General features: G+C 37.7%; 1 protein-coding gene across 8 annotated transcripts in view; it reads left to right on the top strand.

Annotated features, from left to right (window-relative positions):
- Positions 1-14,046, top strand: part of LOC136028152 (uncharacterized) — a 202,470-nt gene that overhangs the window by 116,354 nt on the left and 72,070 nt on the right. For all 8 annotated transcript variants that reach the window (XM_065705822.1, XM_065705821.1, XM_065705820.1 and 5 more), the window contains exon 10: positions 12,924-13,029. In XM_065705822.1, the coding sequence (XP_065561894.1) occupies positions 12,924-13,029 (106 nt within the window). The remainder of the gene's footprint in view (positions 1-12,923; positions 13,030-14,046) is intronic.

Below are 14,046 nucleotides of genomic sequence, written 5' to 3'. Positions count from 1 at the left end.
CCCTCCACAGCTCTCAGGGCAAGGGTTGTAAGTTATGTCCTGGGGACATATTAGGTATATGTAGAAAGGGTGATCGTATAAGTTTCGGAAGGGGATCATTGGATTGGTAATGAGAAGTTCTAGTGCCCTTTTTAACATTCAGGGTGATCGGAGGGTGGATACCCCAGTCCCTACAACTCGTATTTTCCTGAAATGCAACTGATAGAAATTTTGATATGGCTATTTGTTGTTTTAAAAACATCGGAAAGTGCTCATTCGATTGGAAATTGAAAGGGCTAATGTCTTTTTTAATAGCCAAAAGTGATTGGAGGGCAACTAACACCCCTCCCACGCTAAATATTTCCTTAATTACATTCAATCAAAGTTTTGAGATAAAAATTTTGTTCAACGTAATCGAAAGGTCCGGAGCCTCCACAGCCCTCAGGGCAAGGGTTGCAAGTTATGCCCTGGGGTCATATATGGTATATACAGAAAGGAATATCGTATAAGCTTTGGAGGGTGCTCATTGGATTGATAACCAGAAATTTTCATGCCCTTCTTCAGATTCAGAGTGATCGGAGCGTGAATACCCCACCCACTTCATATTTTCCCGAAATGCATCTGATACAATTTTTTAGATGTCCATTTTGTTATTTTAGAAACCTTGGAAAGGGCTTATTCAATTGGAAATTGAAAGGGCTAGTGCCCTTTTTAATAGTCATGTGATTGGAGTGCAACCACCCCTCCCCCTACCACGCCCACCACTTCATCAAACACATCCAATCAACATTTTGAGATAGTCATTTTGTTCAACGTAGTTGTAAGGTTAAGAAATTGAGGATGAAAACCCCCCACAACCCTCAGGGCAAGGTTTGTAAGTTATGCCCTGGGGGTATAAAGCTTAAATAGAAAGGGTGATCGTGTAAACTCCGGAGGAGACTCATTGGAATGGCAATCAACATTTCTAGTGTCATGTATAAGATTCAGAGTGATCAGAGGGTGGATACCCCCCCCCCCCCACCACATCTCGTTTTCTCCCGAAATGCATCTGATAGAAAATTTGAAATGACCATCTGTTGTCCTAAAAACGTCGAAGAAGGCTTATTCGATTGGAAATTGAAGGGACTAGTGCCCCTTTTAATTGTCAAAATTATGAGAGGGCAACTAACCCCCTCCCAAACCCATCATTTCTCCAAACACAACCAATCACAATTTTTAGATAGCCATTTTGTTCAGTGTAGTTAATAGTTCCAGAAATTATGTCAAAAAATGTTATGTTCAAAAAAGGCTCATTTGGTTGGAAATCGAAGGTGCTAGTGCTCTTTTTAGAGTCGAAAATAATTGGACGGCAACTAACTCCCCTCCCACGCTCACCATTTCGTCAGAAATATCCAATCAAAATTTTGATATAACCATGTTGTTTTACGTAGTTGAAATGTCTGGAAATTATGTCTTTGAGGATGACCCCCCCCCCACATCCCTCAGGGAAAAAGTTTTAAGTTATGCCCTGGAGGCAAATTAGGTTTATATAGAAAGGGAGATTGTATAAGTTCAGAAGAGGCCCATTGGATTGGCAATCAGAATTTCTAGTGTCCTTTATAAGATTCAGAGTGATCGGAGATTGGATACCCTCCACACTTCATATTCTCACAAAAATTGAAAGGGTGGTCTTATAAACTTCAGAGGGGGCTCATTGGATTGGTAATCATAAGTTCTAGTATCTTCTATAAGATTTGGAGTGATCGGATGGTGTATACCCCCGCCACCACACACCTCGTATTTTCCAGAAATGCATCTGATAGAAATTTTGAAATGACCATCTGTTGTCCTAAAAACGTCGAAGAAGGCTTATTCGATTGGAAATTGAAGGGACTAGTGCCCCTTTTAATTGTCAAAAATGATGAGAGGGCAACTAACCCCCTCCCAAACCCATCATTTTTCCAAACACAACCAATCACAATTTTTAGATAGCCATTTTGTTCAGTGTAGTTAATAGTTCCGGAAATTATGTCTTTGAAGATGAACTTCCCCCCACCTCCCTCAGGGCAAGGGTGGTAAGTTGTGCCTTGGGGGCATATAAGGTGTTTATAGAAAGGATGGCCGTATAAACCTCGGAAGGGGCTCATTGGATTAGTAATCAGAAGTTTTGTTGAAGTGATTGGGGAGCGGATACCCCCCCCGCCTCGTATTTTCCCGAAATGCATCTGATAGAAATTTTGAGATATTCATTTGCTGTCATAGGTATGGCCTATAGAAAATAGGTCAAATTTTCTTCTCGTCTGATAATGTGAAGAATTTCCATCGTTGGATTAGAAAGAAGACAAGTGGGGTGAAAAACCGTTGTAAACTCTGCCCAGTCTGCTCTTTTATTTCCCTCTTAATCTTGTAAGATTCAGATATCGCCTTAGAGCATCAAATCCGAATCTCTTCTCTTTTTACCCAGTACAAATATTTTCCATCAATATTCCTAAATGCTTTTTTAACTTTCCCCCTAATCCGTGTTCGGGTACTTCGAAAACTATTTTCCCAAAGGCTGTTTCATCCATCTTCTGTATTATCAAACTCTAAGCTCTTATATCTCTTATCCACACGTTCTTTGAACGCTCCCTTCACATTCTCACCTTGAAGTCTGTCTACTTCATAAGTAGCCTACCTGGCCAGTAGTTAAAAAAAAAAATTTTAAAGGATAAATATCCTCCAAAACCACTCTTTGCGCATAGGTCGTTGAATCGACATTTCAGTTGCTGCGTCTTTTTTTACCTTGCTTTGGCGTGGATCGAACTCGGGGCCACGTATTGCCAAGCAGGTCATCAATTCACTGTGCTATAACATGGTATTGGCAAGGTATTAACCCTTTTTAAGTTAGACCCGAATGCTACTAGATGATGATGTCGACATCAATGACTGCACTCTAAGGGACCCTGATCTCCTATATTAACCAAACCAGTCTGTGGGTTCAATTACAAAATCAATATAGTATTATATTTAAGAATTTTAATAGTCTATTATTATTATTTTTTCCTTTACCACACCGAGTCCACCTAAGCTAGAGTGTCATCTATATCTATTGGAACTAACCTAATGCATCCTAGAGTCGTAGTCACTACTGTCTCCAACAGTTGTTTAAATATATCCTTGCGATATCCTTACGATTAAAGTAGCAGCAGTGCCAATTCACAAAAAAGGAGGAAGTAAGAATTATTTCTGTTTTCTTTGTTTAAGATACAAAAAGGGCAATTTTCCCAACATCCAGGGAGGTATTTTGTAACTTTAAAAAAAAGATTAATGGGAATTTAAAAAAAAGTGTTTTTTCAAACCTCTGGAGGCAATGAAGTTAATGATCGTCAAAAGTTGAGGTAGTGAAATCGTTGTTCTTACCCCTCTTCCTCATATATTTCAACCTGCACTCACTAGGCTATAACTAAAACATTTTTCAAGTTTGATAAGTTTAACAGGCCAGATTTATCCAGCAAGCTCTGTCCTTTTTGTGGCATCATGTCGCTAAAAATCCCCAAAGTCTATACCTCCCATATGATTTATCATTTTAAATATCTTTTAATTTAAAATGATCTTGTATTGGTTAAAGAAAATATCTAGATTGCGGCCTTTAAAACAGATTTACGCCCTATATAGCTGTCGTAATTAAAAATTTTCAAATATGTTTGAAACTTCGAGTTTTGTCTATTTGCTTTTTGCAAGCAGTTAAGATTGAAAGAGAATTGATCGAACTTATAATGCACCGAGTGCCAATTTTGATAATTTGGCTCTTTTAACTTTTTGTTTCTTTGAAACGAGTTTTAGTTCAAGTGTGTCTTAATGCTACATATTGAAGCGCATTTTCAAAAGACTTATTTTGGCTAGATAAACTTCTTTTTACTATGTTAAGAAGCAACAAGTAGTTGAACTTCTAGGGAATTTCTTAGGAAACTGGGTTTGTTGAATCAACAACCAATCCATTATTAAGACTAAAAAAGTTCGAAATCGATGCAAATTCATCCCTTTTTCTCTTAGATGAATCGATTATGCCGTGTCGAACTTTGCTACCTGTCACCATGCATCTTCCAAGCTGTCTGATTTTTAGGTCATGTTTACTGCCGATTTTTTAAACCTAATTTCAATCTAATAATAAACTTAATTTTAATACTTTGGTATAATCATAAATTTTGTCATTAGACCTACAAGCTTGTTAATGCGGCCCACTTTTTAAAAGTAAATTTTACCTATCACCGAAGCCTTTATGTCAGTCTCTCATCTTCGAAACGTCTCATTATTATTTGTGGTTTTTATGGCACTTGGTATTAACCAAGTGACATATAGCAATCGCAAATTCTGTCGGTCTGTCAGTCTGTCGGTCCCGGTTTTGCTACTTTAGGCACTTCCAGGTAAGCTAGGATGATGAAATTTGGCAGGCGTATCAGGGACCGGGCCAGATTTGACCATCTGGGGGGAGGGGGAGTAGGGGGCCCGTTAATTCGGAAAAAATAGAAAAATTGAAGTATTTTTAACTTACGAACGGTTGATCAGATCTCAATGAAATTTGATATTTGGGAAGATATCGTGTCTCAGAGCTGTTATTTTAAATCCCGACCGGATCTGGTGACATTGGGGGAGGGGAGTTGGGAGGGGGAAACCTAAAATCTTGGAAAACACTTAGAGTGGAGGGATCGGGATGAAACTTGGTGGGAAAAATAAGCACACGTCCTAGATACATGATTGACATAGCCGGAACGGATCCGCTCTCTTTGGGGTAGTTGGGGGGGGGGTTAATTCTGAAAAATTAGAAAAATGAGGTATTTTTAACTTACGAACGGGTGATCAAATCTCAATGAAATTTGATATTTACAAGGATATCGTGTCTCAGAACTCTTATTTTAAATCCCGAACAGATCTGGTGACATTTGGGGGGGATTCGGGAGGGGGAAACCTAAAACTTGGAAAACACTTAGAGTGGAGGGATCGGGATGAAACTTGGTGGGAAAAATAAGCACAAGTCCTAGATACATGATTGACATAACTGGAATGGATCCGCTCTCTTTGAGGTAGTTGGGGGGGGGGTTAATTCTGAAAAATTAGAAAAAATGAGGTATTCTTAACTTACGAACAGGTGATCGGATCTCAATGAAATTTGATATTTAGAAGGATATCGTGCTCAAAACTCTTATTTAAAACCCGACCGGATCTGGTGACATTGGGGGGAGTTTGGGGTGGGGGAACCTAAAATTATGGAAAACACTTAGATTGGAGGGATCGGGATGAAACTTGGTTGGAAAATAAGCAAAAGTCTTAGATATGTGATTTGCATAATTGGAACGGATCCGCTCTATTGAGGGGGGGGAGTTAATTCTGAAAAATTACAAAAAATGACGTATTTTTAACTTACGAGGGAGCGATCGGATCTTCATGAAACTTCATATCTAGAAGGACCTCGTGACTCAGATCTCTTATTTTAAATCTCAACCAGATCCAGCGTAATTGGGAGGGGCAGTTGAGGGGAACCGGAAATCTTAGAAAATACTTAAAGCGGTGAGATCAGGATGAAACTGGATGGGAAGAATAAAAACCTGTCTAAGACACGTGACTGACATAACCGGACCGGATCTGCTCTCTTTGGTGGAGTTGGAGGGGGTAATTTTGAAAATTGAGGTATTTTTTAACTTACGAGAGGGTGACCAGATCTTAATGAAATTTGATATTTAGAAGGGTCTTGCGCTTTAAAGCTCTAATTTTAAATTCCAACCAGATCCTGTGACATTAGAGGGGAAACCGAAATTCTTGGAAAACGTGAAAATTGTGGTATTTTTATTTTACGAAGAGGTGATCGGATCTTAACGAAATTTGATATTTAGAAGGAATTCATGTCTCAGAGCTCTTATTTCAAATCCCGACCAAATCTTTTGACATTAGGGGGATTTGGAGGGTGAAATCTTGGAAAACACCTGGATTGGAGGAATAGGGATGAATCTTGGTGGATAGAATAAGCAAATGTCCTTGATAAGTGATCGACGGAACCGTACTGGATTCGCTCTCTTTGGGGGAGGGGTTCAGTGATTTGGCGAGTTTGGTGCTTCTGGACGTGCTAGGACGATGAAAATTGGTAGGCGTGTCAGGGAGCTGCACAAATTGACTTGATAAAGTCGTTTTCCCAGATTCGACCATCTGGGGGGCTAAAGGGGAGGAAAAATTAGAAAAAATTAGGTATTTATAACATACGAGTGGGTGATCGGATCTTAATGAATTTTGATATTTAGAAGGACATCGTGACTCAGAGATCTTATTTTAAATCTTTACCGGCATTAAGCCTCTTATTTTCCTTTTAAATCAATCTATTGATTCGTAGAATTTTGCTAGAGCTCATACCATATGATCTCTTGGCTCTCAGCTCTTCTTGCCTCGTCACAAGTGCCATATGAGCTCTTAGCTCTTGTTATAAAATACTTGCAACGGCAAGAATTCGTGCTCCTATAGAAAACGTAAGTAAAAAAAAAAAATGGTAGAAAATTCAACGCCGATAGGAGCCGAATCCTCGAGCCCTCTGTTAACTAACCGAAACTTCTAATATAGACCAAGGCAGGTACTCGGAATTTTTGTAGTGTTTTCGTGTAGACTTCACCGTTCAAGACAGACACTTCAATAAACGAAATAACACTTAAAATTCAATTTATTTTCCATAAGAAGGAGATACACGGAACATACAGTCCTAATCCAACGCTGTAATTATGTCAAGTATAACCGAACCTGGTGTAGACAAACTAAAAATAGACTCGCGACGAATATTGCGAAATAAAGGGAAAATGCTAAAAAAAAAATCACCGTCATATCGGAGGGAGTTGAGCCCATGAGCTCTCCGGTGGCTAGCTAGCAGTGCTGCAACAAGTACTCCAAATTTTTACTTAAGCGTCAAATATTAAGTACTCATTGTTTTTTTTACTTAAATATCAAGTAATAAGTACTTTACAAATTCTTACTTAAGTATCAAGTACCAAGTACTTGCCAAAGTTGTACTTAAGTAGTACTTCAAGTACTACTTGAAGTATTTATTATATGTATGTATGTTATATATATATATATATATATATATATATATATATATATATATATATATATATATATATATATATATATATATATATATATATACGTTGGCGCGCTGGTGTTGGAATTCTGTGTCGAAGGGGCACGGGTTCAATCCTGGTTGTGACCTATTTAGTTTGGGACGGGGGTCAGTGGCGTGACTCTGTAAGCTCAGCCAAAGTCGACCCAGCTCTAAATGGGTACCTGGAGAAATCTGGGAAAGTAAGCAGGAAGGGTGTGTGAAAGCACAGGATGGTTGGCCCCCAACCCCCCATTGCACTTCCTGGCTGAAGGGCCATGAAACGGAGATCAGCACCGCCGGTTTGGACCTTAAGGGTCTAGTGCCGTCTTACTTACTTATATATATATATATATATATATATATATATATATATATATATATATATATATATATATATATATATATATTTACATATATATTATATCAAGCCCATGCCACCTTATTGTTAAAGCCATTCTGAAGGCTTCTTAGCCCTTTCCCTTGCCTATAAAACTTCCCCTGTTATTCCTCTCTTGGAAATCTTAATCAAGAACCAGAATTTCCGTTTTATCGTTTTTAACCATTTCCCTTGTTTGGCTTGTTTTCCCTTGTTTGGCTGGTACACACCCAACGAAGTCCAAAAAATAATCTGAACCAATTTTCAACACAACGGCTTGAAAGGAAAAGACTATCAAAACAATTAAGTGCAGTAAAAAAACTCCTGATTGGATCAGACAGATCACATGACAGGATTAACACAGTGCACATAGAGTTGAACTTCTGGCGATTAGTGTTCAGTCAAATCTGGCACATTTGAAAACATACAAGGTTATTCTCAAACATGTCGGAATGGTGGAAAAATATTGAAAATAGAAAAATAAACTTTGGATTGGCTTTAAAACAGACAAAAGGTAATAAAGTAGTTCATTCTCAGATTCAATAAGTAAAAACCTTAGCAACAAAAAAACTCAAATTTAAAAGTAAAGAGTCAAGAGAGTCAATTGCAGACTTTTTTAATAAGACAAATCAAAGCTCAATAAAAAGGAGCTGCAAAAATCCACACTTTTGGCAGCTAATTGAAGGTCGCTGGCTGTCAGCGTGCTGAAAGAAAAGAAGAGTATGAAAATGAAATCTTGATTCACACTTTGATGCAGGTCTCGCCCTCGGCACCTTTACAAGGAAACTGCATCAAGTTTTCAAGTTAAATTTCAGACGCGCTATGAAAATGTATAACATGTATATCCTTTGGCTGGTTTTCACTCAAGCAAGCCGCATGCTGTATAGTCAATTCAGATGGTCGGTACAACTCCCTACAAACATATATTATAAAATCACGGGCCTGCAGCAAGCCCGCTGATTCAGACACATTCCATACTGCTTGTCAAATTGCAGAATATTGCAGAAGTTGCAACCTATCTATTTCTAGAAGCAGTTTTCACACCACGAAGTGGCAAAAACCATGAGACTAAATCGGAAATCTCCCGAGAAAAAAGGAATAAAACAAGAGCCAAGAGCTCATATTGCACTTGTGACGAGGTCGGAAGAGCCAAGAGCTCCTATGGCATGGCATGAGCTCTAGCAAAATTATAAGAATCAATATATTAATTTAAAAGAAAAATCAGAGGCTTAATGCCGGTCGGGATTTAAAATAAGTGCTCTGAGACACAAGGTCCTTTTAAATATAAAAATTCATTAAGATCTGATCACCCACTCAGAAGTTAAAAATACATCATTTTTTCTAATTTTTCCTATTCCTTCAGCCCCCTACCAGATGTTCGGATCGGGGAAAACAGCTTTATCAAGTCAATTTGTGCAGGTCCCTGACACGCCTACCAATTTTCATTGTCCTAGCAAGTCCAGAAGCACTGGACCCCCCTAACTCCTCCAAACAGAGTGAATCCAGTCCGGTTTCATCAATCCGGACTGGACATTGGGTTTCGTCAATCTGGATATCTACGACATTTGCTTATTCTACCCATGAAGTTTCATCCCGATCTCTCCACTCTAAGCATTTTCCAAGATTTCCGGTTTCCCCCTCCAAATTTCCCCCAATGTCACCAGAACTGGTATGGGCTTAAAATAAGAGCTCTCATACATGAGTTCCTTCTAAATATCAAATTCAAAATTACCTCACGAACGGTCACCCGCTCTCAAGTTAAAAATACCTCAATTTTTGTATTTTTTCTGAATTAACACCCCCTCCAACTCCTCCAACGATAGCAAATCCGTTTCGGTTATGTCAATCACGTATCTAGGATTTTTGCTTTTTCTTCCCACCAAGTTTCATCCTGATCTCTCCACTCTAAGCGTTTTCCAAGATTTCAGCCCCCCCCCCCCCAAATCCCCCCAATGACACTGGATCTGGTCGGGATTTAAAACACGAGATCTGAATTACGGGGTCCTTTTGAATATGAAATTTTATCCGATGAAATTCAAGATCCGATTGCTCCTTCGTAAGTTAAAAATACCAAATTTTTTCTAATTTTTCAGAATTAGCCCTCCCCCCCCCAACTCCCCAAAAGAGATTGAATCCGTTCTGGTTATGTCAATCACGTATCTGGGACTTGTGCTTATTTTTTCTCACTAAGTTGCATCCCGATCCCTCCACTTTAAGCATTTTCCAAGATTTTAGGCTTCCCCCTCCAAATACCCCAGTGTCACCGGATCCAGTAGAAATGTAAAATAAGAGCTCTGAGACATGATATTCTTCTAAATATCGAATTTAATTAAAACCCGATCACCCTTTCGTAAGTTAAAAATACTTCATTTTTTCTAATTTTTCCAAATTAACCGTCCCCCCACTCCCCCTAGATGGTCGAATCGGTGAAACAACTATTTCTAATTTAATCTGGTCTGGGTCGCTGATACGCCTGCCACGTTTCATCGTCTTAACTTATCTGGAAGTGCCTAAACTAGCAAAACCGGGACCGACAGACCAACAGAATTTGCGATCACTATACGTTACTTGGTAAATACCAAGTGCCATACAAAGTGATTTTTCTCTGGGGATGGAATATTTGGTTGAAGGTTGCTTTCAGTATGGCTTATTTTGGAAAAGGGTTAGTTCCAGGCTTTGGGCAAGCCATGGGTGGAAGTAGTTATAGCCCCTACAAAATTGAAGGGAAACTCGACTTTCTTAAATTTAAAACCCCCTCTCCCTTACCCTATTTGAGATAGGGTTTTTGATATCAGAGCTCGATATGAGCCCTGATCCTAGTCATCTTTGGTCTAGCTTTCATTTGGATCCGTTGCTCCATTCGCAAGTTACACTAAATTAAACAAAAGCTTGACTTTTTTCAGCACTTAAAACCCACTCCCCCTTGTTCTATTTGAGCTAGGGTTTTCATATAAAAACTTGATGCCTGTCATGGGCTTAGGCGTCATTGGTTCAATCTTAATTAAGATCCGTCCCTCCACTCGCAAGTTCCACTGAATTAAATGCCCCCTCCCCCTAATTAAGCTAGAGTCTTCATATCCAAACATTATGCGTCTTATGGTTTTGGCGTCTTTGGCTTGACTTTCATTGAGATCCATTACTTCATTCGCAAGTTAAACTGAGTCAAACAAAAAATTCAACTTTATTAACACTTAAAGCCCCCTTCCCCTCGCCCTAATTGTATGATGCATATCATACTCTTAGGCATCTTTATTCAATTTTCATCGAAATTCATCTCTCCATTTGCAAGTTACATTGAATTAAATGAAAAACTCAAATTTTTTTAACACTTAAAGCCCTATCGCCCTAATTAAGTTCAATTTTAATCCAAATAGTTCAATTTTAATACAAATCTGACTGGCGGTTGTCCCGCTATACTCGATTGCACAGACGGGCGGACAGACAGACAGATCTCAAAACCTATCTTGATGGATGTTTTCCACTATCCAAATAGGTGATGATGCCTGGATGATGATATGCTATTCTTTTCCTTTTTTTGGATCCAATGAGCCAACATGGCTACCTAAGACGTTGCAAAATGTGTCTGTCCGTCTGTCTGTCTGTCCGTCCGTCTGTGTAATCAAGTATAATGGGAGAACCGCTGGTCAGATTTTGATGAAAATTTGGATGGCCGGATTTGGTGCCAAGGATCATGAGACACATTAAGTTGAAAGATGAAGACCCTAGCTCAAATAGAGCAGGGGGAGAGGGCTTTACCTGCTAAAAACAGTTTTTCGTTTAATTCAGAGTAACTTGTGAATGGAGCGATGGATCTGAATGAAAATTGAACCAAAGAGCCCTAAGACCATGAAACATATCAAATAAAGACTTTAGCTCAAATATAACAAGGGGGAGTGGGTTTGAATTCCTGAAAAATTTAAGTTTTCTGTTTAATTTAGTATAACTTGCAAATGGAATAACGGATCCGAATGAAAACTAAACCAAAGATGCCTAAGATCAGGGCTCATATCAAGTTCTGGTATCACAAACCCTATCTTAAATAGGGCGAGGGGGAGAGGGTTTCAAGTTTTAAGAAAGTTGAGTTTTCCTTCAATTTAATAGGACCTATAACTTATGAATGGAATGACAAATCTGAAGTCAGATTCGTCTGAATACCTGAATTTGCTGGAATGAATTTGACAAAATACCACTGCATTGGATCCAGCTAGAATTCCCTAGACTTGTTTATTGCAGACAACATTTAGATGGGTAAAGATTCATAGCTTCAGTAGTTTTACCAATAATATGGTCCTGAAGATGATGAAATGGTAAAAATCGTGTTCAGTCGAGAAGATGACAAAACTTAAACACTAATATCAGAAATACAAGCCCAAATGGACAACAGCATTAGCACAAAACAAGGGATTTTAGCTCACTGTCGACCAGTGAACTGTGAAATAATTTCAATTTTTTATTATATAACTTTAAACAAAATTGAACCAAGTGTTAATCATATAATGTTTTTCGTCAAAAACATATCTGAGTTTACTCTTAATCTAAAGGTGATGTTTTCTTGTACATTGCCAAAGCACACAAACACAAAATTTTCGTGTCAAAGGTAAAGTATTTGAAAAAGAAGTACATTAACAGTATCTTAAGTAATAAGTATTTCGTAATCTTACTTAAGTACAAGTACAAGTAATGGAAAATTTTACTTAAGTAATACTTCAAGTAAAAGTACTTCAAGTAAGTGACAGCACTGCTAGCTAGAGATTTGCTTGTAGAACTTGTCTTGGGCTAGAACTAGGTGTTTTTAGCTTGGAACTGCAGACAATAGCAGTAATTAGGAAAACCAGTATTATACTCATTTCCAGGTATCGCTGATTAGTGCTAAAAAGGCTTTTTGCTTTTCCACGATAATAATTCCTTCGACAAATAATTACTCGTGAAGTCACTCCACGTTATAGTTAAAGATACCAGTTTATTGGCTGACCAATTCTAAAACAAACGTGCTAAAAAAAGAAAATGGTACAATAATATTTATTAATAGATGATCTTCCCAAATTTGTCATAGTCGCTTATCTCAGAATGAAGCTCAACCCACCTGACGGTCCCAGATATAATCTTAGGAATATGTACAAATAAGATTACCAAGCTTCCTTTCCATTTTACTCACTTTTTTAAATTATTTCAAATAATATTTGTATCCAATATTTTAATCGATTTCAAGTGAAACTAGATTTTATGGGGGTTTAGAAAGCAGAAATCTGTTTTAACAAAGAACCCATGAAATATCACAATATTCAACTATACGGGATCATCAGGGACTGTATTGTTAGAAAAGCATAAAATAAAAAATCTATTGGTAGTGCTTCTATTTTATTTGCATGTTTAGAAGTGGTCAACCCCTAAACTCATACCTAATTAAATCAAGATTTTGTAAGACTACTCAAGTAAAATTCTTTTAAAGAAAAGTCAAAATTACTATTTTTGCAGGATGACAAGGACTTGGTCCATTCGTTCGTCCGAAATGATGGCCTGTCTTGTCTGGTTAAAGTTGGGAAAGAAGCTGACCAAAATTACCAGAATTATATCCTACGCGGTAAGATATCTTCTACAACCCTATTGTTGACAAAAAAAAAAGAAATTTCGTTTTAAAACTACATTAAGAATACTTTATATCTCAGAGAGGATTTACACAGGCCTTTTCTATTTATTCATTAAGTAGTTTTCGGAGGGAATGAGAGGGAAGAATTGTGGGTGGAAAGATTGTTCGGGAATGGGTGTTCTTATCAGTATTAGGAATTCAGTGTGGTTTATTCGTGTGGGCATCACCCACTGGGAGACTGTTCTATGATGATTATATTTATAATAGCCTACTGGTTTTGTATGTTGTTTTTTAGTCGTTTCCTTTAACTGTTTAATTGATTCTTTTAGATGTTTTTGTACGTTGTTTTCTTCTCTTTTATGTAGCCATGGCCACAGTTTTTTGTTTGAACTGTAGTGTACGGAGCAAGATTACTTGTTCTCGGTGACTCGTATAGGATAATGGCGCCATAGCTTGCAAGGATTAGCACCATTAACCTAGCTTGATATGTTTCGGCCGTTACCTGGAAAAAGAAGTGTTTGTGAAAGGAACTAAGGTTATATTGCTTTTGATTTGCTATTATTTAATGTGATTAATTTAAAAAATTACCGAAAAAGAAGTTTTCTTAAGAAAAGTAAAGGTCATATTAAACTCAAGATCAGAAGAAAACGAGACCTACAATAACTCAAACTCAAAACAACCAGAAATTTCTATTAATGAATAAATGAAATCAATACGAACAGAAATTAAATAAACAATCGTGGCAAACAAACAAACAATAGCTACTAGTATAAATGAGTAAATAAATCTTAAAAAAGTAAACTAATTTTGCAGAACTTTGTTGCCACTTCAGTAAAAGAGTGATAATTCTAAGTAATTTTAAGTAAGACAATTGGTTATTTAAGTGATCTCTCTCAGACTTTGGTAAAAGCCCTGTTAACCTATCTCAGATTCTAATCAACCCACTATGAGCTCGCTAGCAGTACTTATGTCTCTGAAAACTCCTTCTTTTACATCTCTAACTTTTTAATA

The sequence above is a fragment of the Artemia franciscana genome, chromosome 6 (assembly GCF_032884065.1).
Source record: "Artemia franciscana chromosome 6, ASM3288406v1, whole genome shotgun sequence".
Classification (NCBI taxonomy): domain Eukaryota; kingdom Metazoa; phylum Arthropoda; class Branchiopoda; order Anostraca; family Artemiidae; genus Artemia; species Artemia franciscana.
This window is presented reverse-complemented; position numbering and strand designations above follow the sequence as displayed.